This window comes from Martes martes, assembly GCF_963455335.1.
Source record: "Martes martes genome assembly, chromosome: 1".
Taxonomy (NCBI): Eukaryota; Metazoa; Chordata; class Mammalia; order Carnivora; family Mustelidae; genus Martes; species Martes martes.
Genome location: NC_137888.1, coordinates 217,099,690 through 217,126,176, shown reverse-complemented (window position 1 = coordinate 217,126,176; position 26,487 = coordinate 217,099,690). Strand labels below are relative to the sequence as shown.

General features: G+C 63.9%; 1 protein-coding gene across 1 annotated transcript; it reads left to right on the top strand.

Annotated features, from left to right (window-relative positions):
• The first annotated feature begins 323 nt into the window (after positions 1–323).
• On the top strand, positions 324–24,110 carry PALM (paralemmin). Its single transcript, XM_080810975.1, has 9 exons — positions 324–583; positions 11,252–11,303; positions 11,753–11,833; positions 11,982–12,112; positions 13,709–13,832; positions 14,786–14,807; positions 16,026–16,085; positions 18,456–18,587; positions 22,135–24,110. The coding sequence occupies exons 1-9, from the start codon at positions 579–581 to the stop codon at positions 22,662–22,664; spliced, it is 1,137 nt and encodes a 378-aa protein (XP_080667101.1). The 5' UTR covers positions 324–578; the 3' UTR covers positions 22,665–24,110.
• Positions 24,111–26,487: the final 2,377 nt, after the last annotated feature.

Below are 26,487 nucleotides of genomic sequence, written 5' to 3'. Positions count from 1 at the left end.
TCCCGGACCTTCAGGTTGCAGCGGCGGCCTGGACACCCCCTCCCCGGCCCCAGCCGTGTCCTTCGCTCGCTGGGGCTGTGTGCCCCCCGCCGCGCCCCCTCCGGGCCACGAGCTGGGCGGGGGCGGGGGGCACCTGGGCTCCGCAGGCCCGGAGCGGCGGCCGCCCTGGGACGCGGGCTGCACGGCGGGGGTGCGCGGCGGGGGGGGCCCCTCCACTCCCGGGCGCCGCGCGGGGGGCGCTGCGGGGCGGGCGGCGGCCGGCAGGGGGCGGGCGCGGGGCCGCGGCGCCGGGAGCGGGCAGGGAGCGCGCGGGGAGCGAGCGCAGGACGCGCGGCGGCGGCGGCGGCGGCGGCGACGCGCGCGCCCAGCCCACCCCCTGCGCCCGCCGCCGCCCGGACAATAAACAGCCGCGCGCGGGGCGATGCCCGAGCCGGTGCCGCCGCCCCCGCGCCGCGCAGCCCCGGCCGCCAGGCCTTAGTCCGCCAGCCCCCCGCACCCCCCACCCCGCCCGGCCCCCGCGCCCGCCCCGCGCCCGCCCCCGCCCAGCATCGCCGACCCACCCGGACCTCCGCGGGGAAATGGAGTGAGTAGGCGCGCTCGGGCCGGAGGCGGAGGGCTGGGGGGCCGGGGCGGGGAGGAGGGGGCGAGGGAGGGGTGAGCCCCCCCACTCCCGCCCGGCGTAGGGCTCGTCGCGGCCCCCGCGCGGAGAGGGAGGCGGCGAGGGGCCTCCGGGACCCCAGCTCGGCGGGGGAAGCGCTCGGGTCGGGCCGCGCCCGTCCTGGGGCCTCCCCCACCCCCGACCCCGGCGGCCCACGGGCTAACGGGGACTCGGGCCGCAGCGGCGGGGAGCAGCCCAGGGCGCTGGGGAGGGGGAGGCCCGGGTGTCCGCCCGCGCCCCGCCCGCGCCCCCGGGCTGGCCTCGACCCTGGGCCACCTGTGGGCTCCAGAGCGGGAGTCCAGGGGTGATGGACCGACCCTCCCCACGGCCTCGCGCCGGCCTTGAGCTCACCGCCGCCCCCCATCTCCAAGCCTGAGCTCGCGCTCCCTGTACCCTGGACGCGCCAGTCCGGGCTCTGGCTGGCTGCTCTCCCTCAGGGCCACGGCGCTGTCAGGGGCCTCTGCTCCTGCCTGGGTCCAGCCGCCAGACACTGTCCTGAGACCCGCCGGAGAGAGGGGGCTGTTCCGTAGCCTTCCTTGTCCGGGATGTGTGTGGGCCTGGAGGTCCAGGTGCTTTCCAGCCCGCGAGCCTGGGTCTGGTCCTTTCCCAAGGAAAGTGTCCCCAAGATGGGGCCCCAAATGGTGTAGCCAAGAGTCTGGCTGGCCTGTGGTGCAGGTGGGGTGGGCCTGGGTCCTCGAGGGGTTCGGTGTGGAGCTGCTGGGGGGCAGAGAGCTCTCACACATGCTCGGTGAGGGTGCCCGGGCATTCCAGGCAGAGTCCACTGTTCCTGGCATCGGGGTGACCCCCAGGCCCCACTCCCACAGGTGGACGCTGGAAGGTTGCCGGGTGTGTTTACGACACCAGGAGATGGGAAGCGGGGTCTGGGATCCTGGAGGCCCCCTACTGTGTGCCGAGGCCTGGCAGGCACCTTGCTGTGGACCAGGTCCCCACCCTGGCCAGAGGCCTGGACATGGAGGTCCAGCCAGCCCACCGGACCGTCTCCTCCTGCCCTTCTCACTGGGTGTGAGCCAAGGACTCCTCTCCAGGGGTTCACCCGTGACCCGCCACCCGCCACACCCTCGGCTGGGTGGGAGCCGCTGCCTCCCGCCCTCCCCAGGAAGGCGACACCCGATGTCCTCTGCTTTTGAAAACCCAGACAAAAGCCCAGTTTGCTCCCCCACCCGGCCCCGGGAGCCCAGCCAGGGCTCAGGGGAGCCAGGGCCCGGATGTGTCTGCGCTAGGTTCCCCGACTTGTTTATCTGCTCTGCTCCCCAGGCCCGCGGGGAGCCTCCAGGCCTCCTGACAGCAGACCCTGAGCAGAGTGTGGGAGTGGGGAGGGGGCTGCTGAGGGGACAAGGGGTGAAAGCCAAAGATTGAAGGGGTGGTCCTGTCGGACTCTGCTGTTTCCTTTCCTGCTATCGCTTTCACTCTCCGTGGCAATACTGAAGCCCAGAGCGGGGCAGACACTGCCCCAGAGTCACTCAGCACACGCAGAGACCCCTGGGTGCTTGCTGCCCTGCCCTTGTGCCTCTTGGCACATGATGCCATAGGCTCTGCGCCGGATGGATCACTGGATTTTCTGGGTGCAGACCTGGGCAGGGACTGAGTAGCCAAGAGAGAAGGCCTCTGTCTGGGGTGCTTGGGCTGATGATGGGTGGGGGGACTGGCTGTCCTGATGGAGCGCCTACCCCTCGCTCTCGCCCGCGCCCCTTTTCCAGGGGGCAGAGCGGGCTTAGGCCTGGAGACAGCAGCTGCGGGGACCGAACCCCTCACTCCCTTTCCATGGGTTTTTGCCATCAGAGTGGCCAGAGGTGGTTGTGGCTTATGGTGATGCTGACGAGTTTGTTTTGAAAAATAAACTTAGGAATTTCACAAAATTTTGTTAATATAAGCATTAAATTAAAGATTAAATTAGTTTTTGTTAATTTAACAATTTGAGGATTTAACAGTTCTTTTTTTTTAAGATTTTATTTATTTATTCGACAGAGATCACAAGTAGGCAGAGAGGCAGGCGGGAGGGTGGTGGGGAAGCAGGCTCCCTCCTGAGCAGAGAGCCCGACGCGGGGTCTGATCCCAGGACCCCGGGACCACGAACCCCAGCCGAAGGCAGAGGCCCCAACCCACTGAGCCACCCAGGTGCCCCAACAATTTTTTTTTTAAAGGTTTTATTTATCTGAGAGATCGAGCTTGTGAATGCAGGTGGGGGAGGGACAGAGGGAGGACAAGCAGACTCTGCGCTGAGCCAGAAGCCCGACTCAGGGCTCAATCCCAGGACCCGGCATCACCGCCTGAGCCGAAATCCGGAGTCGGATGCTTTGCCGACCCAGCCACCCAGGCGCCCCTTAACAGTGATTCTTGAGTAACTCCAGGGAGGCAGAGGACAGGCTGCTGAGGTGGGACAGAATGACAGATGCTCCTGGGAGCATCTCAGGCGCTGCAGGGTGGAAATCCTGCTCTGGGAAGGATTTGCTGTGGGCCCCAGGGCGAGGGGCTGCTACCCCAGGAGCCTCAGGGGCTGGCTGGTAATTAAGGCTAAGTTAGCTCTGAGCAGCCTTTCTCAGATGCTCAAGCTCCCTTCCTCCTCTCCTCAAGTCTCAGACCTCAGGGCCGGAGCCGGAGAGCACATTCCTTCCCAGATCCTGTCCCTTCCCTGCCCAGGCCTGGACGTCCTCCAGGAGGTGGTCTCGGCTGGGTGCAAAGTGGGTCCTTAGCCGCTCTCTCCCACTCGCTCACCTCCCTGGTTCACGAGGGACGGAGTCGGTTAAAAAGGCAGCGCCGTCCCCTGGGAACTGAACCTGATAAGAAGATTTTATTCTCGTTGTATCTGTCTTGTGATGTTTTTACTCCGATGCTTGTGGGAGCCCCTTCTGCCCCTCAGCCTTGGTGAGAAGGTAGCGTTTCCTTCTGAAGCAAGGGGGACTCGCGGGAACAGCCAGTGGATTTGAAGGGAAAGAACATTCCAGTGGCAGTGGAGGGGGCGGCAAGAACTCAAGAAGGTGGTTAACATTTAGTAAGCACCTGCTGTGTACCGGGCCCTGTTCTGAGTGCTTTGCCTGTGTGAACTTGCTGGATCCTCACAGCCGCCCTACAAGGTAGGGAAAGTGCGGTACAGAGAGGTGACCTTGACGCACCTGGGGCCGCACAACTGGGACCTGTATGCTTCTGGGTTCTAACAGCTGCCAGAGTCGGGGGCGTGGAGGGGTCTTTGCCCCGCGGGGAGGGGTCTTTGCCCCGCGGGGAGGGGTCTTTTCACCTTCCTGTGCCCCGCGGGGCTGTGGTCTGGGCGTTCCTAGGTCTGGGCGTTTCACCCTGGTTTGTCTCTTCGGCCACATGGAAGGTGGCTTTTGCCCCTAAAAGCATTTGCCTTGTTGTACCTGTGCCCCCCAGGGACCCCTTCTGTGTCTGCTGATTTGGGAGTGGTGCATGGACAGGTGGAGTCCTGACCCCTCCACGAGCCTTGGAGCACGTCACTCGCTTCCCTTGGTGAATCTGGCGCGTGGGGACGTGAGTGCACCGCGTCCCCTCCCGGGCGGGGTGCGGGGAGAGGAGCAGGCAGGCGCCGAGCGCCCTGGCGGGGGTCCTTCCCCAGCCCTGTGCTGAAGTCCGTCCTCAAGGTGCTCGTGCTGGGGAATGAGTGATGTTCTTTAAAACCAGCCGTATCTTTTTCCAAGTCTGGGACCCTGTTTCGTTCTGCCTTCCGCGTGCGGGAGAGCTGTCGGGTCCTTTCCGCGGCACCGCGGAGCACGCCCTGCGGGAGCCCGTGGACCGCCTTCTCTGTGGTGTGGGGAGGGTTCCCTGGCCCCTCCCTTCACGGACTGTTTCTGGGGAAAGCATTTAAGGGTGTGCCTGGGGGCGCCTGTGGGGCTCAGCCCGTTAGGCGTCGGACTCTTGGTTTCGGTCCCGATCTCGGGGTCAGGGCGCGAGCCCGGGATCAGCCTGGCGCTCAGCGCGGGGCTGCCCGAGACTCTCCCGCTCCCCCGGCCCCTCCCGCCGTGCCTGCACACACGGGCCCCCTCTCTAGTTAGTAAATCTGGAAAAAGAAAGAAGGGAAGGTGTACGTCGGTGGGCAGAAGGGCGTGCCTGGCGGAGGGACTGGCCTGTGCAGAGGCCTGGAGGGTCCAGTAGGGGAGCCCGGGGCAGCCGCGGGTGGTGCCCTCGGCGGGGGTGAGCTTCTGGCCCAGGCTCTGGGGTCCGAGGACCAAGTCGGGCTCAGTGTGGACACTTACCGTGGGGGCAGCTTGGAGAAAAGTGACGGGGCTGTGGGGGGAGGCCCCGTGTCTGGGCAGCAGAGACCTGAAGTCAGAGCTGCCCCCGGGTCCGGGAGAGGTGGCGCGGTCCCTGGACACACAGGGACAGGGACCCTTTGGCCAGGCTGCAGAGGGACCCCACAAGGCATGGGACGGTGGAGTACAGGCCTCAGTGTCCGGGGAGTGGGACGTCAGGCTGAGGCGTTTGTCTTCTGCTCAAGGGCTCAAGGCAGGAACTCAGGGACCATCTGAGCCCATCACGGGACAGTTTGGATCAGGCTGGGAATTCGGCAGGGAGCCCACGCCGGGCCCGGTGGTGGGAAAGACAGGTAGGAATCAGAGTGGGTGGGAGTTGCTGTGTGGACGGAAGGGTGGTGGTGGGTTGGGAGCCCAGCCTGGGAGGGCAGAGGGTATGCGGAAGGGGACAGCCCTGAGGGGCTGTGAAGGCCGAGGGAGGGGCAGGAGCCTGGCGGGGGGACGTCCGGTGACGTCTGTCGCAGAGTAAGAAGGCCCTGCCCCGGTGGGTTTGTGCTCAAACCAGGCGGAGTTCAGGGCAGGGCTGGCGTGATCTTACGTCGCCCCGCGGGGTGGGCTGGACCCCAGCTCTGGCCGCAGCCCGGCCCAGAGTGAGAGGGTCCGCGCTCCTGCTGTACGGATGTACGCGTGTGTTCTCACTTTAACTGAGACGCGGGTCACACACCACACGGTCCACCTGCCGGCAGTATATAATCCAGGGTGTTTACGTGGTTGTACAAGCCTCGGCTCTGTCTAGGTCCAGAACATTCTGTCACACCCAGCCGTCACCCCCCATCAGCCGTCACCCCCTCCCCAGCCCCCGGCCCCCGTGAGCCCCCTTCCCGTCCACGGAGGAGCCTGGTCTGGGTGCGTCACACGCGTGGACTCACACCCCGTGTGGCCTCCCGTGTCTGGTTCCCTCCCTGAGCGCCGTGGGCTCGGGGTCCTTCCCTGGGGCCGCGCATGGGGGCCTCACTCCTGCTGGTGGCCGGGGACGCTCCCACGCGTGGGGAACCTGTGTTTATCTGTTTATCTGTCAGCGGACATTGGGGCTGTTTTATACGTTAATTGTGTAGTCACTACTGAAGTGGTCAGGGCTTGTCCCTTGTCCTCTGCTGGATGTGAGGGGCCACGTCCTGTTTTAGATGAATGTAAGAGGTGACAGTAGGTTTCTTCAAAAAAAAGGAAGTGATCATAGGACAGGTGGTCCATAGGGGTGGGGACGGGAATGTGACAGGGGAGGGAGTTCTTGGGCCGGGACCCTAACTGGCGCCCCGGTCCAGTGCGCATCTATTGAATGTGTATCTTTCACACATTCACAGCATCCTGCTGTGTCCTGGGTGCTGGGGACATGGTGGGGACAGAAGGAGACACTGTCCTTGTAGGGAAATAAGAGACAAAATAAGTGAAATGGCTGTAGGGTGTCGGTTGGTGGTGAGCCCGGGAAAGGACTGGGGGCACGGAGGAGGAGACTCTGAGAGAAGGCCTGAGGGAGTTAGTGAGGCCCGGGAGAGAGCACACCAGGCAGAGGACACAGCCAGTGCAAAGGTCCCGTGGTGGGAGCATGCCTGGAATGTTGGAGGGGAGAGGGGCCGGTGGGGACCTTGGCGCTCTGGGGCTGGTCTCTGCAGCTGGACTGAAGCCCAGCTTGCTCGAAGCTGGAGAAAGCGTCTGGAGCCATCGTTCCCTTTCATGCACCACTGCCCTTCCCTTGTGAGGGCCCAGGGCAGGGTCCACCCGCCCTTCTGGTTACTAGGCAGCAGGTTTGCTCTTCTGGGTCTGTGGCCTGCTCTGATCTCAGTCTCCACCATGGAGGTGATGCTTCTCTGCCTTGAGCCTTCTGGAAAGCCCGTGCATGCCTCCTGAGCTGGTCATCTTACCGGCGACAGCAGCGGTCACCTGTGCTGAGTGCCCAGGGTCTCAGAGGAAGAGAATTCCTCCCCATGAGGGGAGGAGCTCATCGGGAAGGCTTCCCGGAAGAGGCAGTGGCCCTTGACCTGAGCTTGGAGGCGGAGGAAGGACAGCGGAAGGCAGGGCTGGTAGAGGAAGAGGAGCAAACGCAAGAGAGGTTGAGGTTTATGCAGGACGGGCTGGAGGGAGGAGGGCTCCGGGGCCACGGGCAGATGAAGGCCCCCACAGGGAGCTGGGGGCCTGCAGGGGCCTTCAGACCCCCCCCCATTCCAGCCACCCCAGTGGAGCAAGGGCCACAGGGCTCCCTCCCTTACCCCCGCCTCGGTGAGGCTCCGCTCCCCTTCCCTGCCCCCATGGCCAAGGGCACAGTCAGCTGTTTCCTTTGAGTTAGCCCAGGCATGTTGCTGGTGTTGGGCTCAGTGCCAGTCCGGCCCAGACCCCTCATGCTGCTGGGGCTGCTTGGCATGGGCTCTGGAAGGACGGGCTCGACCCCACAAGCAGCCGCCTCCCGCCTCAGACCCACCTCACCCTGCCTACTGGGTGACCTTGGGCGGGTTGGGTGACCTCTCTGGTGCCTTTAAAAACTAAATGGGTCCCAAAGCTGAGGCCTCTGCAGGGCCCTTGGGTTTGGGCCTCATTAGCTCATCTCCTGAAGCCAGGATTATCTCAGGCGCGCTCAGCCCACACCCTCCCCAGTCCTGAGCCGCCCACATTGGGGCTCGAGCCCAGAATTTGCTCCAAGCTCTGTAAAAATAATCAGGCAAGGACAGGAGTGTGTGTGCTGAGGGTGGGCCTCCTGGAGGAGGGCGTGTCCCTCCTTCAGCAGCCGCGAGGTGGCCTGTTGCCCAGCTGAGTCTGTAGAGGCTCAGAGACAGGCGGATTTGCCCTGGGTCACACAGCCCGTGAGGACAGCTGCCACACCTCAGTTTCTCTGCCCAGCGTGTCTTGTGATCTGGGCTCTGATTCTCTCCCTGAGCCCTGGCGAGCGTCTCAGCCATCCACTGACAATGGGAGCGTCCCTCCACCCTTGGGCGCCTGGCAGGGCCTCAGGGGGACCCTGTGCTCTGAGGGCGGTGTGTACACTGCTCACACTCAGGGGCCCGCCTGGCTGGACCCAGGCCCCCACTTCCCCATGGAGCAGCTTCAGGTCCTGCATTGATAGGACGGGGATGATGGTCCCACCTGCCCCACACACCCCTCCTGACGGGCTCAGCAAGGGTCCTTTACACACGCACCCGCTTCTGCGCTCCGGCTCCCATCCTGGAAACCGGGCCGGGACTGCCCGTGGAAGGCGGTGAGTGCAGGGCTGCGGTGTTCTTACTTTACCGATGTTTAATTAGGGTTCTGTGGTTGTACTTTTATTTTTTGGACTTACGATGCTGAGCATCATCTTGGCTTGACCGGAGCTACCTGGCCCCAGGGGCAGGTCCAGACTGCCCTAGGGAGAGTCCTGTCCCCTGACACTAGGGCGGGAAGCACCCCCAGGCGTGGGGGGCGAGTAGGCCCTGTTACCTCTCTGCATCCCACCCTCCCGGCAGCCCCTGAGGCCCAGGGCAGGAAACCCTTAGCCCCCCAGCGCCCGGCTGGGGGCGGGAGATGCTCTGAGCCGGCCCAACCCCCCTGCATGCCGGCCTCCGCGTTGCCATGGGGACGGCGCAGTTGCCAGGGCGACCGCCTCCCGTGGGCCCCGCCAGGGGGGGTGGCGCCTGGGGCGGGGCCACTTTGGCGCCCTCAGGCCCGGGGAGTGGGGCACACTGCCTGTGTCCTTCGGGCTGGGACAGGGACGTTGACAGGAGGGATGGAATTCTCTTCCTGGGCCCCCTGCGCCGCTTCTCACTGCCCGCCTGACCTTCCCCTGACCTGGCTCAGCCGGCAGGGACACACCACCCAGGCGAGGACACTGCCTGCCTTGTTGTCTGCAGCCCGGCAGGCTGGCCAGAGCTGTCCCTGTGTCCCTGTGTCCTGCCTCAGTGACCACCTGCCTGCTGGGCCGCCGGGCCTCTGCCCTGCAGGGCCCTGTGTGCGCTGGGCTCTCAGCCACTCTGTGCCCCTGCCCCAGCTCTGCCTCCTTCCCACTGGGTCCCTGGAGGCCACGTGACAGCTGGGAAAGGGCCAGCTGGGAAAGGGTCCGCATGCGGTGTGGCCCAGAGCTGGGCTGTTGTGGTTCTAGTCCCAGCTCTGCCCCTTCCCAGCTGTGTGACTGTGGGCAAGTGACTTGTCCTCTCTGGGCTTCACTTCCCAGCCAAGAAAAGAGCATACCAGGCAGGAGGAATAATGCAATGATCCTAAGTAAGGAACGAGCTTGGTGCAGTTCAGGTGTGGCCGGAAGGTCCTGGTGGCTGGAACAGAGTAAGCAAGCGGGAGAACAGAGGAGGTGAGGACAGAGAGGTGCGTAGGGCTGGGCTGCACTAGCATTTCTTTCTAGGGGTGATGGGAGCCAGGGAGACTTAAGAGCAGGAGAATGAGTCGTTCTGATTCTTGTTTTGAGAACCTGGCTCTGGTTGGGGGGTGGGTAGGGGCTGTCAGGGGCCAGGGAGGTAGCAGGCTACGGTAGAGGCATGGGATGGAAAATGTGAGGTTTGCAAAAAGTGGAGGGTGGGTCTCTATAGGGAACACTGGGGATGTCACCTTGCCTGGATTACACAGGACAGCGTGGCCGACTCAGAAATGTAGCTGACCGGGCCCTCTAGGAAGGGCCTCCAAGCTGGATTGCTGGATCAAGCCTTTCCTGAGCTCCACCTAACTGAACCCAGCCTCCCTGAGGAAGGAGAGACGGAAGCCACAGAGGGTGTGACCGGTGCTGGGGTCCCTGGGAAGCACAAAGGGGGCAGGTGCCACCCGCCAGGAAGGGAAGAGCTGGGTGGGGTCACCTGTCTGGGGCGTGAGAGCCAGATGATTTTGTGGGTCTCAGCTAAGCCAGGAAACCGAACCCGAGTGGAGTGGGTGGAGGGTCATCGCAGTTCATGACAGATGTCCACCGGGAGCAGCCACCTGGGCTGGGGGGAGGGCTGAGGCTCAAGGGTGGGCCCAGCACAATGTGTGACTTTGGGCCTCCGTTTCCTTTCTGAACCATGAAGGGGGTGGGGCACAGAACAGGAGCTGGGGCGTCTGTTCCTGCCGTTTGTGCAGAAGGAGAACCAAGGCCTAGAAGGGGTGGGGGGTCTTTGGAGGCCACAGAATGGCTCCTAATCCTGAGCCAGGGCCAAGGACTGGGGGGGGGGCGGTGCGCAGCAGAACCAAGGGGGGGTCTGTAATTTCAGTCCCTGTGCAGATAAGGGGCTTGGAGTGGGTAGGGGGACGTGAAAGGTCTGGTTCGCACTGCTCAGAGCCCCTCCTTGTGGGCACCAGGCCCTGCCCCCGGGAGACTATTGAGGCCTGCATAAGTGGCCCTGTGGTCATTCAGGGTTTGGGCTGAGAACAGACTTCCAGACCCCGCCTCCTCTTCAGGCCGTGTCTGGTCCCCCGGCCCTGGAGGCCACGGTTACTATCAGGTGCCTTGTGTGCAGTCGCTCAGGGCTGCACAAGTTTCCCTGAGCACCTACTGTGTGCCGTTCCCAGGGACCCCGTGAGAGACCATGGGAGGGAGCGGCCAGGTTTGCAGTCTCCTCTCCGGCCTGCCACGTGGGTAGTGGGGTTCAGGGGAGCCGAGGAGAGGGGATGGGCAGGAAGGATTCACCCTCCCTCCTGGCCCTGGGCCTGCTGCCTGCCCCCACAGGGCCTGTCCCTTCCTTGCCTCCTACATTATCAAGCTCCTGGTCCACGCGGCTTTAAGGCAGAAACCACACCGCGTGGCTTTCGGAAAGCATGCAGTGGACAGGAGAGGGAGTCTGGGGCCGAATTCGGGTCTGCCTCTTCTTCCTGGGTGTTCCTGGGATGCTCAGAGCCCTTTCTGTGTCTTGGGGCTCCGGGCGGACTCCAGGGAAGTGGCTTCTTGCGAGAGGACGTCCCAGGGGCAGGGCGGTGGGCCTGGTGGGGCCAGAGTCCTGCTCGTGTCCCTCCCAGGGCTGGACGAGAAGGGCTTGGTGGGCGGGAGTGTGAAGCGGGGGCTGTCCTGATCGGCGTCCGTCCTCCTGATCAGTCTCGGACTGGGAGTCCCTCTGCCTCCTTCTCGGCCCAGTTCAGCCTCTCGCCTCCCCAAACCCTTCCCAAATCTCTGGGCAGAGCCTCACCCTCCTGTCCTTGGGCGGGCCCTGTTCCCAGGGAGCCCCAGGGGGCCGTGGGAGGGTTTGTGGGGGGACTCCGTGAGGTCATAAGGCCAGGTGGAGAGAACAGCGCTGCCTCTGAGGCAGGGGAGGGACCCCACTTTGCAGAAGGGAGCCGGGGAGGCCGCCCAGCTGGAAGGCGGGCTGGGAGTCCAGCCAGATCTGTGGAGAGCAGGATGGGGTGGACCCCACCGTGACCTTGCGTCCCCTCCCTCCAGGGTCCTGGCAGCAGAGACCCCATCTCAGCAGGAGCGGCTCCAAGCCATTGCAGTGAGTTTCCTGCCCCCTAGCAGTGTGGACAGGGGTCGGGCGGCCCTCACCCAGCCCAGGGCCTTGGGGACTCAGAGCCAGGGTGTGGCAAGGTCCCCGGGGAACCGGTGCCTGCTGGTGCCTCCCCACGAAAGGAAGAGGAAGGGAGCCCTACAGGCCTCCGAATGTGGCCCTTACACCGCTGGCTCATGAAGACCCTCTGTGCGTTGGGGGGGTACAGGCTGGGGCATAGATCTAGAACCTCGCCCTTATGCTGGAGCTGGGGGGAGGGGGGAGCTGGGGGGTGGGGGGGCAGGGGGCTGGGGGGCAGCGGGGGGGCAGGGAGGCTGGGGAGGGTCCAACGGGCCACTCCACAGAGGAGCAGGGTGCACGTGGGCAGGGCCTCCGGTATTGGGGGGTCGGCGTGCCCCCGGCCTCGTCCTGACCTCCGTGCCCGTCCCTGTCGCCAGGAGAAGCGGAAGCGGCAGGCCGAGGCAGAGGCGAAGCGCCGGCAGCTGGAGGACGACCGTCGGCAGCTGCAGCACCTGAAGGTGTCCCCCCGCCCCGTGGAGCCGGCTTGGCGGGGGTTGGGGGGGCGGGGGGGGCGGCCGTGCCCTGGAGACCAGGCACCGGGCCTCGGGCGCGGGCGGGCAGGGCGGCCCCCGAGCCCGATTCTGACCTCCAGCCCTGTGCCCCCAGTCTAAGGCGCTGCGGGAGCGCTGGCTGCTGGAGGGGACGCCGTCCGCGGCCTCGGAGGGCGACGAGGGCCTGAGGAGGCAGATGCAGGAGGATGAGCAGAGGGCGCGGCTCCTGGAGGAGTCCATCGGCAGGTGCGGCGCGGCGAGGGCCTTGCGGGGCCCTGCGGGGTCTGGGGAGCGCGCGGGCTGGGGGGCGCCCACCATCGTGCCGGGATAGGGTTTGGCCCAGGGGAGGCTCCTGTGCAGGTGGGAGCAGGGAAGGGCCCCAGTCGCGTGCTTCGACAGGGCTGTGAGCATCGAAGCTGGGCTTGAGGGGGCTGGGGGCTGCCTGGTGGGACCCCTTCTTCTAACCACCCAGCAGAGCAGGTGCCTGAGCCCGGGAGGATGGGAGTGGCCGGCCGTGGCCTCCCTGGGGCCTTCCTGGCGCCCGCCCAACGGGTGAGTCTTCCCCCCTTGGTCCTGATGCAGGCCCCAGACGGCCGGGCAGCTCGGGCAGCTGCGCCTGCAGGAAGCCCGGGGAGGTGGGCAGGCCCAGGGAGAGTGACCGGCCCCCGCCCTCCGCCCCCCACCGGCCCCGGGGCTGGACAAAAGGACTGGAGTTTCCAGGCAGGCAGAGGCCCAGGCTCAGCCCAAGGGCAGCAGGGTCAGGGTGGAGGGAAGTGGCGGCCAAAATTCCAAATGTCCGCTTGGCCAAGGAAGGCCCAAGAGGCCCCGCGGCACACCGGCCCACCGCCCGGCTGGGTACGAGGCACACCCGCCGGGAAGACCTGGGGATCCTGCTGGGTCGGGTTTGGAAGAAGAGGTGGCAGGTGTCAGCTGGGACTTTCCTTCCCGGGCCAGTTTCCCTGCGTCCGCCTGGGCCAGAGCAGGGGTGAGGGGGTCAGACGGGCCTGCACACACATAGCCAGGACTGACCGGGCGGAGGACTGTGGGCCAGCGGGACAGAGAGCTGGTGGAGATCACTGCCCATGGGGGCCGGACAGGGTGGCCGCTGCTTGTCCCGCCCTGCTGGGTGTAGCCCTGCGTGGGGGGCACCCACATAAACTCGGGTGCCTCGATGCCGGAGGGGCCCTGCTGCGAGCCCTACCCTGTGTCTGGCATACACGGAGGGCTTTGGGGCGTGGCTTTCTTCCTCGCAGGGCAGCCCACTCAGGTGCCCCTGCCACCGGCATTTTGCCTGGTCGGTGCCCCTGCCTGGACATCTCCTCCAGGAAGCCCTGCAGGCCGACCCTAGCGGTGGCCGGTGTCGCTCCCTTCCGTAGGGGCCTCAGACTCACCCCCAGGGCCCAACAGGCCCGTGGCCCTGAGCCTCCGGTGGGCACTGGCTGCAAGGGGAGTGGAGATCTTTGTTCTGTTCCCGCCGGGTCCCATGCACCATTATTGTCTCGTACTTGGAAGGTGACATGGTTTTTCCAGTTTCCCCGGAGAAATAAAGCTTCCCGTAAAAATACACGCCTCTGAGCGGAAAGCAGGAGAGCGGGTTGGAAACCAACAGAGAAGCGAACTGTGGCAGTGAGGTGCCCGTGGACGGGCGAGCCTGGGGTCACACTAGCCCTGCAGCTGGCCGGCCCGTGTGACTGCCGCTCTGCGTCTCAGTTTCCCCAGTTGCGAGGGGGAGGGTGAGACCACCTCACGGGCTGTGGGCAGACCTCGCGGCAAGGAGCCCGGAGCCGTGCGGGTGCCCACGAGTGCCCAGTGAGGACCGTCGCTCCCGTGCCCCACTCCCAGGCTGCAGAAGGAGATCGAGGTGCTGGAGGCCGCAGGCCCGCCCGCCGCTGCCGCCGGGGAGAGGCCCGCCGCCCCGAGCCCAGCCAAGGACCAGACGGCAGACGTGGTGTTGGAGTCTCAGCAGGTGAGGGGGCGGTGATGTTCCCGGGGCCCCCGGCCCTCCCCACCCTCCCCGGCCCCAGAGGTGGGGCAGGGGCCCCTGGGGCATCGTGACGACCGGCATCGCCGCTGTGTGTCCGAGCCCTGTCCAGCGGTCCCCCTGGCAGCAGTGGTCCCGCTCTCGCTGTCTGCCAAGGCCTGGTGTGGGGTGAACTGGGGCGATGTGGGCTGGGGCCGGACTCCCTGACTCACGTCAGTTGAGCACAGGGACGTGGTATCAGGTGACCAGAAATGCAGGGAGGATGGTGGGCCTGGGATGGGTAAGCCCAAGGTCACCGTGGAGTTCCTGGGGAGAAAGCTGATGCATGGGAGCTCTAGGCAGACTTCCTGGAGGAGGTGGGTTTTGAAAACTGAATAGGAGTTCTCCAGGCATGGACTCAAGATGAGAGGGGGCTTTCCCTGGGGTTGATGGAGCACAGACTGTGGGGTCCCTGTCCTTGAGATGCCCACGTCCCGTAGGAGCCAGAGACAGTACCTCAAGGGACAGAGACATGACTGGGGGGACTTTGATTGTGGTCGGGGGGCTGAGTGGAGAGCTGGCCAGGCAGAAGCCACGGTGCAGGGGACGCCACACACAAAGGCCCCAGGGCAGGAATGTGTCCCAGGAACAGTGAGGCTGGCCAGCGATGGGGCGGGAGGGGGTCTGTGGACACAGGGCCCTGGGGGTCATCTAGAAGGGTTGCGGCTTTGTTTGGGGAGCACTCGGGAGCCACGGGAGGCTTCTGAGCAGGGCAGGGATGTGACCTGGCTGTCACAGGCTAGGGCAGGGCTGGGGATCCCTTCAGGAGACGGCCCCCGCGATGGGGCCTCCAGGGGCAAAGCCGAGCCCTCCCCGCACCGCTCCGCGCTCGGGTGGGGACCTCCGTCAGTGGGAAGGGAGCGCCGGCACCCCTGACCTCTCTCCCTTCTTTCTTGCAGGCCCCGGTGGGCACGCCCAAAGGTAGGCTTCGGCGGCGGGGGGGCTCCGTCCTGTGGCCAGAGTGGGGTGGTGGGGGTGAGGCAGGCACCTGCAGCCTGACGGCACCTGTTGCTGATAAAACAGCAGCGACAGGGACTGGGTGCTGTTGCCTTCCTGGAGCCCCAACCCCTAGCCCATCCCAGCCCCGTGTCATCAGTTCCCTTAGGTGGGGCGACGACCCTGGGGTGGAGCTGGTGCAGGTGAGGGTCCTGAGGTCTTAGCCCGAGAGGCCCGAGGCCCGGGGTGTCCCCCGTCTGCAGCGGGTGTCGCTCTCGCCCGGCCCCGCCTCTGCCCCACGTCCAGCCGCTCTGGGCAGCTGCACAGGCGGGCAGGCCTCGGTTTTCACGTCTACAAAATGGGCTCTGCGGGGTCAAGAAATCAAGGTCTCAGCAGTCCTGGGAAGGGGGCACTATTAAAACAGAAGGGTCCCCCCGCACAGATGTGGAAGGTGGTTATGCAGGAAACAGACCAAAAAAAAGCCGAAAGTTTGAAGTCTGGGATCTGTTTTTCCCTTCCTCAGCAATTATTACGGGTAGATAATATGCATTTGCAGGAATCTCACAAATTTGTAGGACATTTAAATATATTTAATTTAAATGTAATAGCTTATTGAATATAAGAAAGTATTAAGTTATATTTTTAAAATGTATTTCAAACACATCTATTTTCACATCTAAGGCACGGAGGGAAAGCCGCCAGCCAGGGTTGGTGTGGTGGTCAGAGTGTCTTTGGCCTGATTTGTTGTGTGTTAATTATTCAGGGGAGTGTCTCACTGTGGAATTAAAAATTAATCATTAAAAAAAAATTCACACAGGCCTCTCAGGGATTTTATGAAAATCATCTGGGCTGAGAGATGGAAATGGACAGGGGACTGCTTGTGTTTGGGGGTTCTGGGTATGCACACGTCGGGGGTCTGGGAGCATGTGTGCATCAGGGGAGGCCCAGGCGTCTGGGACAGTGTCTGGGGGGGCCTGGGGGTGTCTGCAGGTGTGTAGATGTCTGGGGGTCTGAGGGGCCTGGGGGTGTCTGCAGGTGTGTAGATGTCTGGGGGCCTGGGGGGCCTGGGGGTGTCTGCAGGTGTGTAGATGTCTGGGGGCCTGGGGGGCCTGGGGGTGTCTGCAGGTGTGTAGATGTCTGGGGGTCTGGGCGATCTTCTTCCTTCTGACCCCCATCTCTCTTCACCCTTTGCTTACTGAGCAGAGAAACGAGTCTCCAACACGCCCGTGAGGCCGGTCGAAGGCTCCACCCTGATGAAGGCAGGTGGGTCATCCCCGGACCCACTGCTGTCCTGGGCTAAGCCCTGGTCCTGGGGAGCCCGGAGAGGTGGGCGCGAGGTCAGACGCAGACATGCCCTCAGCAGGAGCTGTGGTCCTGGGGGTGGCGGCTGGCCCCAGGCCCCCTCTGCTTTGGCTCCGTGGTCACGTGCTGGCCCAGCTTCCCTGAGAAGACGGGCCCCTCGCATGGCAGTGCTCTAACCCAGCACCCCCTGTGGCATCCCCCTAACCTTGCTGCTCCCTCCCGGGGCCCGGCAGGGGCCGCACACCTGCCCACACATGCTTGCACACGCCCGCACACGCTTGCAACGCCTGCACACACTCGCACAGCAGCTCGCACACGCCCGCACATGCCCACGGCAGATCTTCCCTCCTCCGCTGTCCCCAGGCTGCCTCAGGATAGGGAGTGAGCACCCTGTTCCTGGAGGGGACCGGGTGGGGACTCAGACTTTTCTGTGCTTCTGGGAAGCCGAGGGAGATGGGTTAGTGCTAAGCTTTCCAGAGCTGGGGTTTGGATCCCGGCTCTGCCACAGAACAAGCGCCCCTCCAGTCCCTACCTGCTGGCACTAGCTCAGAGAAGGGACCAGTGAGCACAGCGGGCAGAACCTAATTGCTGTACCGGGGTACTGCCGTGAGCTGTGCAGGCACAAAACTGAGGGAGGTGGCCAGGACACCCAGGAAGAAGAGGGTGGCAGGGGTGGCCCAGGGTCTTGTGCAGGGTCAGGCCACTTTGCCCCAGGAGGCAGGAGGCAGAGGGTAGCATCTGCCAGAGAAGGGGGTGTCTTCGGGGCCTCTGTGCCATTTAGACCAACCCTGCGCTGACCCTTAGCCAGTGCACAACCCACCCAACTGTTATGTCTGGAGGTGAGGGTGTTAGGCTGTGTAGGGATGTGGAATTAAATAACATGCATTTGGTCAGTCATTCAGTAAGCACTTATCGAGCACCTGCTGTATGCAAGGTGTGAGGGCCACAGCCTGAGGGAGCTAACGTCCTGGTAAGGACAGTGCCCTCTGCCATTAACCGGTGGAGACAAGACAGCAGCGTGCAGAGCTGGAGGGGGGTGCAGGTTAATCCGAGGGCTCAGGGGAGGTCAAACTCAGCAGGTGACGTTTGAACAAGGCTCCGAAAGAAGTGAGGGAGCGAGGCCTCGGGGGTGGGGGGGGTAGGTGTGTCGGGGGGAGGGCACAGCACGTGCAAAGGCCCTGGGCTGGCCCCTACCTGCCTTGTTGGAGGAGTAACCCGGAGGCCTGTGTTGATTGGAGTAGAATGAGTGAGGGGGAGAGAGGGAGGAGGTGACAAGAGGACCGGGGCCTCTACCCACCCCAGGCACCGGCACCGGGGAGCCCCGGCGGGTTTCAGGCGGAGCAGGGACCCGCCCCAGGCGGTGCGCACCGGCGCCCTCTGGCGGCAGCGGGGGGAACAGGCCGTGGGTGTTGCGGGAAGCGAGGGAGGGGGGCTGCACTGATTCCGGAGGGGTGGGGGCGGGGGAAGGTGGCCTGGACAGGGGACCCCCAGGCGGCAGGATGTGGGTGGGTTCCAGGTGTTCCCAAGGCAGAACCCACAGGATCTGCAGATGCCATGGGGGGTGAGAGAGAGACGAGGAGGGAATTGCCTTGACCGGGCTGGGAAGACCCAGGAGGGGCAGCTCACAGGGGCAGACTGGGAGCGAGGCTTGGACGTGCTGACTCAGAGGCTCCCAGGGGACGCCAAGGGCAGGCGTGGAGGAGAGGGTGGGATCCTGGGGCTCAGGGTGAGGTCCTGGAGGCTGTGGTCAGCGCCCGGGGGTGGGGTTGCTGTCGGACCGTCTCTTCACGTGAGCTTTGCGGCGATGATCTCTACGGAGTGCAGTGGGGTATTGGCCCCTGAACCACGGTCCCGACTGTCCCGACGCTCTGGAGGGTCTCATGCACCCTTCGCAGCGCAAGAGCCGAGGACCAGGTCCCGCGCTGACCGAAGGAAGGTGCGCAGCAGACCCAGGCTGAGCCCGGGGGGTCCGGGGCGGGGCGAGACCCAGCTGGGAACGGGCGCCTGCTGACCCCAGCTCACACCGGGCTGCGACTGTGGTCAGGGCCTGCCTCCCTCCGACCTACTCTGCAGCTCCGAGGAAGCGGGAGGGGTCTGAGGCTTTCCCGACGGGGTGGGATCACGAGCGTGGGCCTCGGATGCCAAGCAGAGGAGCTCAGGCGGACGCCCGTGGCGCTGGAAAGCTGGGGGGGGTGTGGAGGTGGGGGTGCCGTGGAGAGGGCGTCCCCGCTGCTTGGCTCCGCGCTGCCGGCTCCCCTTCCCTGGCTTGCCTGCCGCCGGCGGGGGGCACGTGGGCAGGTGGCCTCGGGTAACCCGTGCCTCTCGTGCCAGCCATGTACTCGGTTGAGATCACGGTGGAGAAGGACAAGGTGACTGGGGAGACCCGGGTGCTGTCCAGCACCACCTCGCTCCCTCGGGAGCCGCTCCCTCAGGGCATCAAGGTCTACGAAGACGAGACCAAAGGTATGCAGCCCCCACCCCCCCACCCCCACCCCGCCCCCTTCCCACAGCCTGGGCCAGAGCGTGACCTCCACCCTGATTTGGCACAGACACTGTTCAGGGCAGGGTCCCATGGCCACAGCCCGCTGTCGGCGTAGAGGCTGTTCCCGGCTGGACCTGTAGCCCCGTCTTTGGTTCACTCCAGGAACCTGTCCTCATGCTTGGCTGAGCACCAGGTCCTGGGCTGGGCTCTGGGACTCAAATCAGAGTGGAATTTAGCTCTGTCCTGGGAGAGCCTTGCAGCCCGAGGTTCACAAATAATTTGAATAAGTATTGTTTCGATGAAGGTGACAAAACCCCCAGAGATGCACAGGGGGCCTTGGGAGGTTCTAGCAGGACAGGGAGGGGGCCGGGGGGTGGCTCCTCGAGGAAGTGAGCAGGAGCTCACTGAATGCGCAGCAATGTGCAAGGAAACGGTGTGTCTCACAGAGGCCACAGCGTGCGCAAAGGCCCTGTGGTGGGATGGAGTTTGCTGGACTAGAGGAAGTGAAGAGAGCCTGTGGGGCTGATGTGGGATGGAGGGGGAGGGGTCAGGTGAAGCCCTGGAGGGAGGGGTGAGCAGGGGGCTTGGTGCTGAGATCTGGCTTGGTTTTGGGGGTTCCCTCTGGCAGCTGGGAGGGGAACAGGGAATGAGAGACACCCACAAGGAAACCTGACTGGGAGGAGCAGGGCGACCTTGGTCCAAAGCCCCAGCGTGTCTGTCTGTCTCTCTATCTCTCTGCATATATGTAATTCACACATATAAAATTCACTTTTTTGTTTTTAGGTAAGTAAAACTTTCATTTAAACTGTGTTATCCATCAATATTTGGATGGCGATTTTATAAGTAGTTGGGCATTTAAACTTTGGTCATTTTTGGCCTGGCCTGCAAGGGTAGTTTATAAGCAAACCTAGGGAGGGCAATATTTACTATGATGGCAGAAGAAAGAGACAAGCCCACTTTAGTTAAAAGATGTTTTAAGAAGACATTAAAAAGGTACATTGAAAATTAAGGCAAACATCTGCTTTCTTCATGCAGTGGCGCTCGTGGAGGTGATCACCCAAGCCACGTATAAAATTACAGCGCCCGGCTGCAGAGTCCATTAGCAAGTCCGCAAACGCCGTCTTTACAAGAAAACGGCGTACGGAGTGGGAGGGCCCAGGACACGCAATTCAGTGTTCGGTTCAGTGGGTTTTAGCCTATTCACCAGGTTGTGCGCTCTCACTAATTCCAGAACATTTTTCCTCCCCAAACAGAAACTCCATCACCTCCTATCCCCACCATAGTGTCCACTAACCCCCTCCCCGCCTGTGGAGGGGCCTGGTCTGGGCGTGTCACCCACGTGGACTTACACCCCACATGGCCTTCTGTGTCTGGTTCCCTCCCTCAGCGTCGTGGGTCGGCGTCCATCCACGTTCATATTTTATGACCAGATAATATTCCGTTGTTTGGATGGGTCACATTTTGCTTATCCACGCATCAGCTGATGGATGTGTGGGATGTTTCCACCTTTTGGTTTTAGAACGCTGTACACGTTTTTATATGGGCGTATGTTTTCATTTCTCTTGGGTGGTATCTAGGCATGGGATTTCTGGGTCATATGGGATTCTGTGTTTAACCTTTTGAGGAACTGTCAGGGTTGTTTTCCGCAACAGCGGCCCCACCCCCCTTCCCACCAGCTGTGTGTGACGGTCCCCATCTCCCCACATCCTCAGCAACACTTGTTACTGTCTTTGAGTTATCGTGATCACTGGTGGCACCGTGGTGGCTGCGGAATGATAACTCACCCTGGTTTTGGTTCCCAAAGCCTCATGTTCTTAGAGGCTGGTGGGTCTCTGCAGCATCCAGGATGCTTTGAAGGGGGCCTAGTGTCAGCCATGGTTTGGGGACATAGACCTGAGTGGTACCCCGGTTCCAGCTCTCACTAGCTGTGTGACCCTGGACAAGTCTCAGCTGCCTCATCTCCTGCGCAAGAATGACCTCATGGGACTAGAGGCAGAGGACTCGGCCACTCAGTGCAGCCTGGCCCAGCCCTGGGGGACTCTGGACCCGCCAGACTGGAGTCTGGTTGCTTAGCAATGGGAAGGTCATCCGTTTCCATGGCAACCGAGGGCTCGGGTTCCTATTTGGGGGCAGTGGCCGGGGAAAATACTCAGCCTGATTCTGTGTAATCTGGGGACACCCCACCCTCTGGGCCTCCAGCCCAGAGTTGCTGCAAAGCCTTGAGGTATGGACACCCCTCCCCAGGGGTTTGGAAACTGAAAGCGGAAAGCACTTTCCTTCTGGCCGACAGCCAGGAGCTGGAGCCCTGACCCTTGGCCCAGGGGGAGGCAAGTCCCGAGGGCCGGTGTGTCCCTCCCTCCCACAGGCGGGCAGCTGTGTTTCTAGGAGTTTGTTGGGCTGGTGTCGGAGTGTGGCCAGTGCTCCCTCCGGCGCTAAAACCCGGCCCTCAGGACACGGCAGATCAGACCCCGTGGAGCAGTTGGAGAGGTTTGGAAAAGACATTGAGCACGATTCCTTGCACACACAGAACTGCCAGGGGAGACCGTGCCTTCCTTTCACACACAGGGAGAGCCGTTTCAGAAAGTGATTATGCCCGAGGTCGCAGAAGCGGCCATAAGGAAAGTTATGAAGTTTCTATCTTATGCCCTGTGTTTCTGGACCGGAGTCCCCTTCTTCCCCAAATTTAAAAATACCCTTCTCCATGAACCTTGGCTTCAAGAGACAGGCCATCAACATGGGAATTATAAAGTGCTTACATGTGAAAGATAAGGCCAGGGCGCCCGGGTGGCTCAGTGGATTAAAGCCTCTGCCTTGGGCTCAGGTCATGATCCCGGGGTCCTGGGATCGAGCCCCGCATCAGGCTCTCTGCTCGGCGGAGAGCGGGCTTCCCCCTCTCTCTCTGCCTGCCTCTCTGCCTACTTGTGATCTTTCTCTCTGTGTCAGATAAACAAATAAAATCTTAAAAAAAAAAAATAAAATAAAAAGAGAAGGCCATCCCTGGTTCCAGGGACAGAGTAAAGCAGACCCAGCCTGCAGCGTGTTTCCTAGGGAACAGGACATTGAGTGACCAAGCTAAACCACAGGGACCCAAGGAAGGAAGCTGTCACAGTCCCCGAAATTCCTCACGGAGGGAGATGCACTTAGCTCCAGAGACAGAGCAGCGGCCCGGCCTGGCCAGCTGTGTGACCGTAGGCTGGCTGCAGCCTTTTCCCGAGCTGGACCATCTTTGCAGTGGGAGAAGCAGACCGGGTCTGCTGGGGGGCCGTGCGGGACCCAGTTGCGGGCAGTGTGGAAATGCCGCAAAATGCGGGAGCACACAGTCCCCGGTCTGGATTCCAGCCCCCCTGGCCTCTGGCAGGCGCCTGGGCCTGGACACTGCCCTCTGTGGAGCGTGGGGGGGCAGCTGGTTTTAAAGGTGTGACTCAGTTTCTCATCTCCTTTCAGCCTGGAGGGTGGCCCGCAGCCTTGCCAGGCCTCTGCCTCCGAGAGCCGCTCACGCGCTCTCTCTGTCTCTCCCGCCCCCGCCAGTGGTCCATGCTGTGGACGGGACCGCGGAGAACGGGGTCCACCCGTTGAGCTCCTCCGAGGTAGACGAGCTCCTTCACAAGGCGGACGAGGTCACGCTGAGCGAGGCCGGGTCCACGGCTGGGACGGCGGAGACCCGGGGCGTGTCCAAGGAGCCCGTGCAGACCACACCGTCCAGGCGGGAGATCACCGGAGTGCAGGCGCAGCCGGGAGAGGCCACGTCCGGCCCGCCAGGCATCCAGCCCGGCCAGGAGCCCCCGGTCACCATGATCTTCATGGGTTACCAGAACGTGGAGGACGAGGCCGAGAGCCAGAAGGTGCTGGGTCTTCAGGACACCATCACGGCCGAGCTGGTGGTCATCGAGGACGCGGCGGAGCCCAAGGAGCCCGCCCCGCCCAACGGCAGCGCCGCAGAGCCCCCCACCACCGCGGGCTCCAGGCAAGAGAACCAGGTGGGGCCCGAGGCCCCCGCCAGCGACCCCCAGGACCTCGACACGAAGAAGCAGCGCTGTAAATGCTGCTCCGTCATGTGAGCCTCCCGGCCCCCCAGCCCCCCAGCCCCGCCCTCCATACCACAGCCCCCCACCAGCCCGGCCCCGCGTCTGCCCCCCTCCACCCGCAGTCACGGGCCCCAGGACGTGCGGTTGTCACATGTTCCTTCCGAGGTTTCTTCTGTTGGAGAGAGAGGGACAGGGGTCCCCCACCCCATCACCACCCCAACACCCCCAAACCACTGAGCCGTACACCTACGTCTGGTAGGAGAGAGACATGGACAGACCCGCTTTCCCCGAAATGAAGGGCACCCCCACGTCACGGGAGCTCCACAAAACGGCCCCCAGCCCCAGCGGTCCTGGCCGGGGTGACCGGGGGCCTCGACGCAGCCCCGGGCCAGCCAGCCACCCTCTGGGCCTCCTGCCTGTGCCTTCCTGCCACCTCCAACGAGGTCCCCGAGGGGACGTCCTGCCGGAGAGGGACCCGGAGAGCCGAGGGCTCCTGGGAGCGTGCTCTGTCCCCGCTTAGCCCCTGGGAGTGGGGCTTCCCGGCCAAAGCTCTGGTGTCTGTAGCTTGGACCGTTGGGGTAAGGCCATGCCTCTCTGGAGAGTCTTGGTCAGAGGTCAGGTTCAAGGTTGTGGAGAGAAGCAAGGCCCCTCTAGGCATCCCCAGCCTGATGCGCCCGTCCCCCGATGCCCTCTTGGGGCGTGGCCAGTGGGTGATGGAGCCTGGGAAGGGAGAGCCCCCCCAAAATCCCCCCCAGGCAGGAGGGGTCCATGACCCCTGCACTGTGTCCTGCAGGCCGGGCCCTTAGAGCCGCCCCTTGCATAAGGCAGGCCCCCATGAGCCACTTCCTGTCCTAGCTCCGACTCCCACTGGGCCCTCCTTCCTCCTGGTGCTAATTTGGGGACCCTGGGGGGGCGGCCCAGGACCCGCTTGGACCAGGGCGCTGGGTCCCTCCAGCCGTACCCCAGAGATCAGGCCACTGCCGGCTCCACTGGGCTTGGCACGTTTCGGGCAGCGGCGAGCGCACGCAGCCCGGGGCAGGGGTTTCCCTCAGCAGAGTCCCCTGCGCTGCCCCGCCCGACATGAGCCTGTCCCCCTCTGGCCGGAGGGGTGAGGGGTTCCCCCCGATGCAGCCACACTCGCCCCCAGAGGCACATCTGTGCGCACGCTCACAGACCCACACCCGTGGGCTGTGGCCCGTGAGGCCCCGTCTCGGCCCGTCCCCTGGGGCCTCCCGCCTGGTGCCAAGGGCAGGTGCAGGGCCCACCTCCGGCCGCAGCCTGGACCCCAACTCAGCTCTGCCCCTCGGTGGCGGGGGGGAGGCCGTCTCTGAGGTGACCCTGGGCAGTGGCCGTGGGACCCCCTCCTCCTTGAGTCCTTGAGCTGTGAGCGTCCGCTGAAGTGCCCCTCTGCTTTGATGTGTGACAAGGCCCTGATGTCCTCGACTTTCCCAGAGAAGCAAATAAACCGTGTGAACAGCCCCCGGCCCCGCAGTCCTTGCCTTTCACCCGGGTGGGAGGGTGTGGCCAGGCCAGGGGTACAGCCCCACGAGGGTGGCCCGGCCAGGAAAGGGGGCCCCCCCGGGAGCTGGCTTCTCCCTCCATCCGCAGCCCCCCAGGGCCCGGGCCCCCTCGGGCTCACCCTAGCGCTGGGGGCGGGGGTGGGGGGGCGTCGGTGGGCGCCGGGGGTGGGGGGGGTGTCGGTGGGCGCCCACCTGTCCCGGTGCCCACTGAGCAGCACTGGGCGGGTGAGGCCTGGAGGTTAGGGGGACCCGGTGGGGACAGCACTGGCTCTCTGCTGACTTCCGTAACCTGCCCCGCCCACGGCGGCCCCTTGCTGGATTCCCAGCTTTCCCCCCAGCTCTGCAGAGAAACCAGTCCCTGGGGAACGGGGGTGGGGCACGGCGGGGGGACAATTTACAGTGGCTGCCGTCCCCCGATTCTGTCTCCCCAGCTGAGCTTGGACGTTCTCTGCCCTCTCTGTGCCTCAGTTTGCCTCTCCGTACCCTGGGCTTCATGAACCCTGAGAGGGCAGCTGCCCCACCCCGGGGGCAGGAGGGTTGTCCTTGTCTCCACCACTGTCCCAGTGAGCGGGGTGACCCGGTCTCTGCCCTTTGGGGCCGCGCTTTCCCTGTATAAGCAAGAGGGTGGGATGGGTGGGATGGGGGCTCCGGTTCAAATCCCAGTTCAAATCCCATTTGATGAGAGCGGAGATGGAGGGTCAGAGGGTCCCCAGAGCCAGCCGCGAGGCCGTCAGGACAGAGCCCCAGAGCAGGGGACGAAGGTCCCGTTCACAGTGTGTGTGTCCCTCTCCTGTCCCCACTGTGGACTGACCGCTGGGCCACTGTGTCTACTCCCCAGAGAGGCTGGGCTTCTGCAGTCCTTGACAGAGAATCAGGCAGGACCCCCTGCCCACGCCGAGCCTTGGTGCCCCGTCCATCAGTGGGGCCTGGGCTTTGTCCATCCTGCTAATGTTTTCTGGCACTTTTGGTGTCCTCATTTGGTCTTTTATTTATTTTTTTTAAGATTTTATTTACTTATTTGACAGACAGAGATCACAGGTAGGCAGAGAGGCAGGCAGAGAGAGGGGGAAGCAGGCTGCCCGCTGAGCAGGGAGCCCGATGCGGGACTCGATCCCGGGAACCCGGGATCATGACCTGAGCCGAAGGCAGAGGCTTAACCCACTGAGCCTCCCAGGTGCCCCTCATTTTGTCTTTTATGGAGAGGTGGCCGGGGGGACCTCCCCAGCCCTGTAATGTCCCCATCTCAGAGGAGGGAACAGGCTCAGGGAGGCTTAGTGGGGTTTGAATCCAGGCTCAGCAGAACCCCTCATGCCCACCCCAGACCAGCAGGGCGGGCCTGCACCCGAAAGGTAGTAGCCCCACAGGATGGGCTGAGCCAGGTGGCACGGGGGCAGGGGGCTGGACGGGCCCCACTGTGGGACTCTGGGCAGTGACACCCCCTCTCTGGGGTCCTGGAGAGCCTGGCAGCAGCAAGAAAGAGGCCTCTGTGAGTTCTGGCTCCATGGGGCTGGAGGCCCTGGAGGCTGAGGGACGGCGGGCCATGGGCATGCTGCCTGCCCTCCGCCCTGCCTGGGTATCGTCTTTCTCCTTCCTCCTCTGGACTTTGTTTCCCGAGCCCAGGTGGAGCCCGGGGGGAGGAGGGGGTGCACCTGCTTTCCCCTGGCAGGGCCCTGTCCCCTGGCAACCTGTGGGCGGAGCGGCACCAGGCGTCTCTGCGCCTGTCGCCTGTCGGCAGGGTCAGAGCCAGGCTCAGGGGCTGCTGGGGGCCAGGAGCCCGCAGGTGAGGCCCGGGATGTGGCAGGGCGGGGCGGGGTTCCTGCGTGGGGCGGTGGGGGGGGAACAGGGATCCCGCCGCGCAGGGACGGGGCGGGGGTCCCGTGGGGGCTGGGGGGGTCCCGTGGGGGGTGGGGTTTGTGGCCGGCATAGGGGCTCATTGCCAGCTGGTACCCTGTGGGGTCCTCAGGGTGCAGGGAGGGGTCCCCCATTCCCCACCCCACCCCCTCCAGTTATGCTCTCAGGGGCTGGGGAACCTCCCTTGCTCTGCACCCCTGGTGCCTCTGAGGTCTTAGGGGGTCTCTATCCCTCCTGCCTCACCCTCACCTGGGGGAGCAGAGGCTCAGTCCCGGAACCTTGCTGGGGCCTCAGTGTCTGCCCTGGGCTTCCGGCCCCCAAACCCAAGAACCTTGAGCCCCGAGCCTCCAATGAAGGGACCTGATTGCACCCTCCCTGGTCCTGAGAATCCTGCAGGAACAGCCATCAGCACCTGCCAGAAACCTGGGGGCGGAGACCTTGCCTGATGGACGACACCCCCATGAGGTCCAGGGTCAGGACGCAGG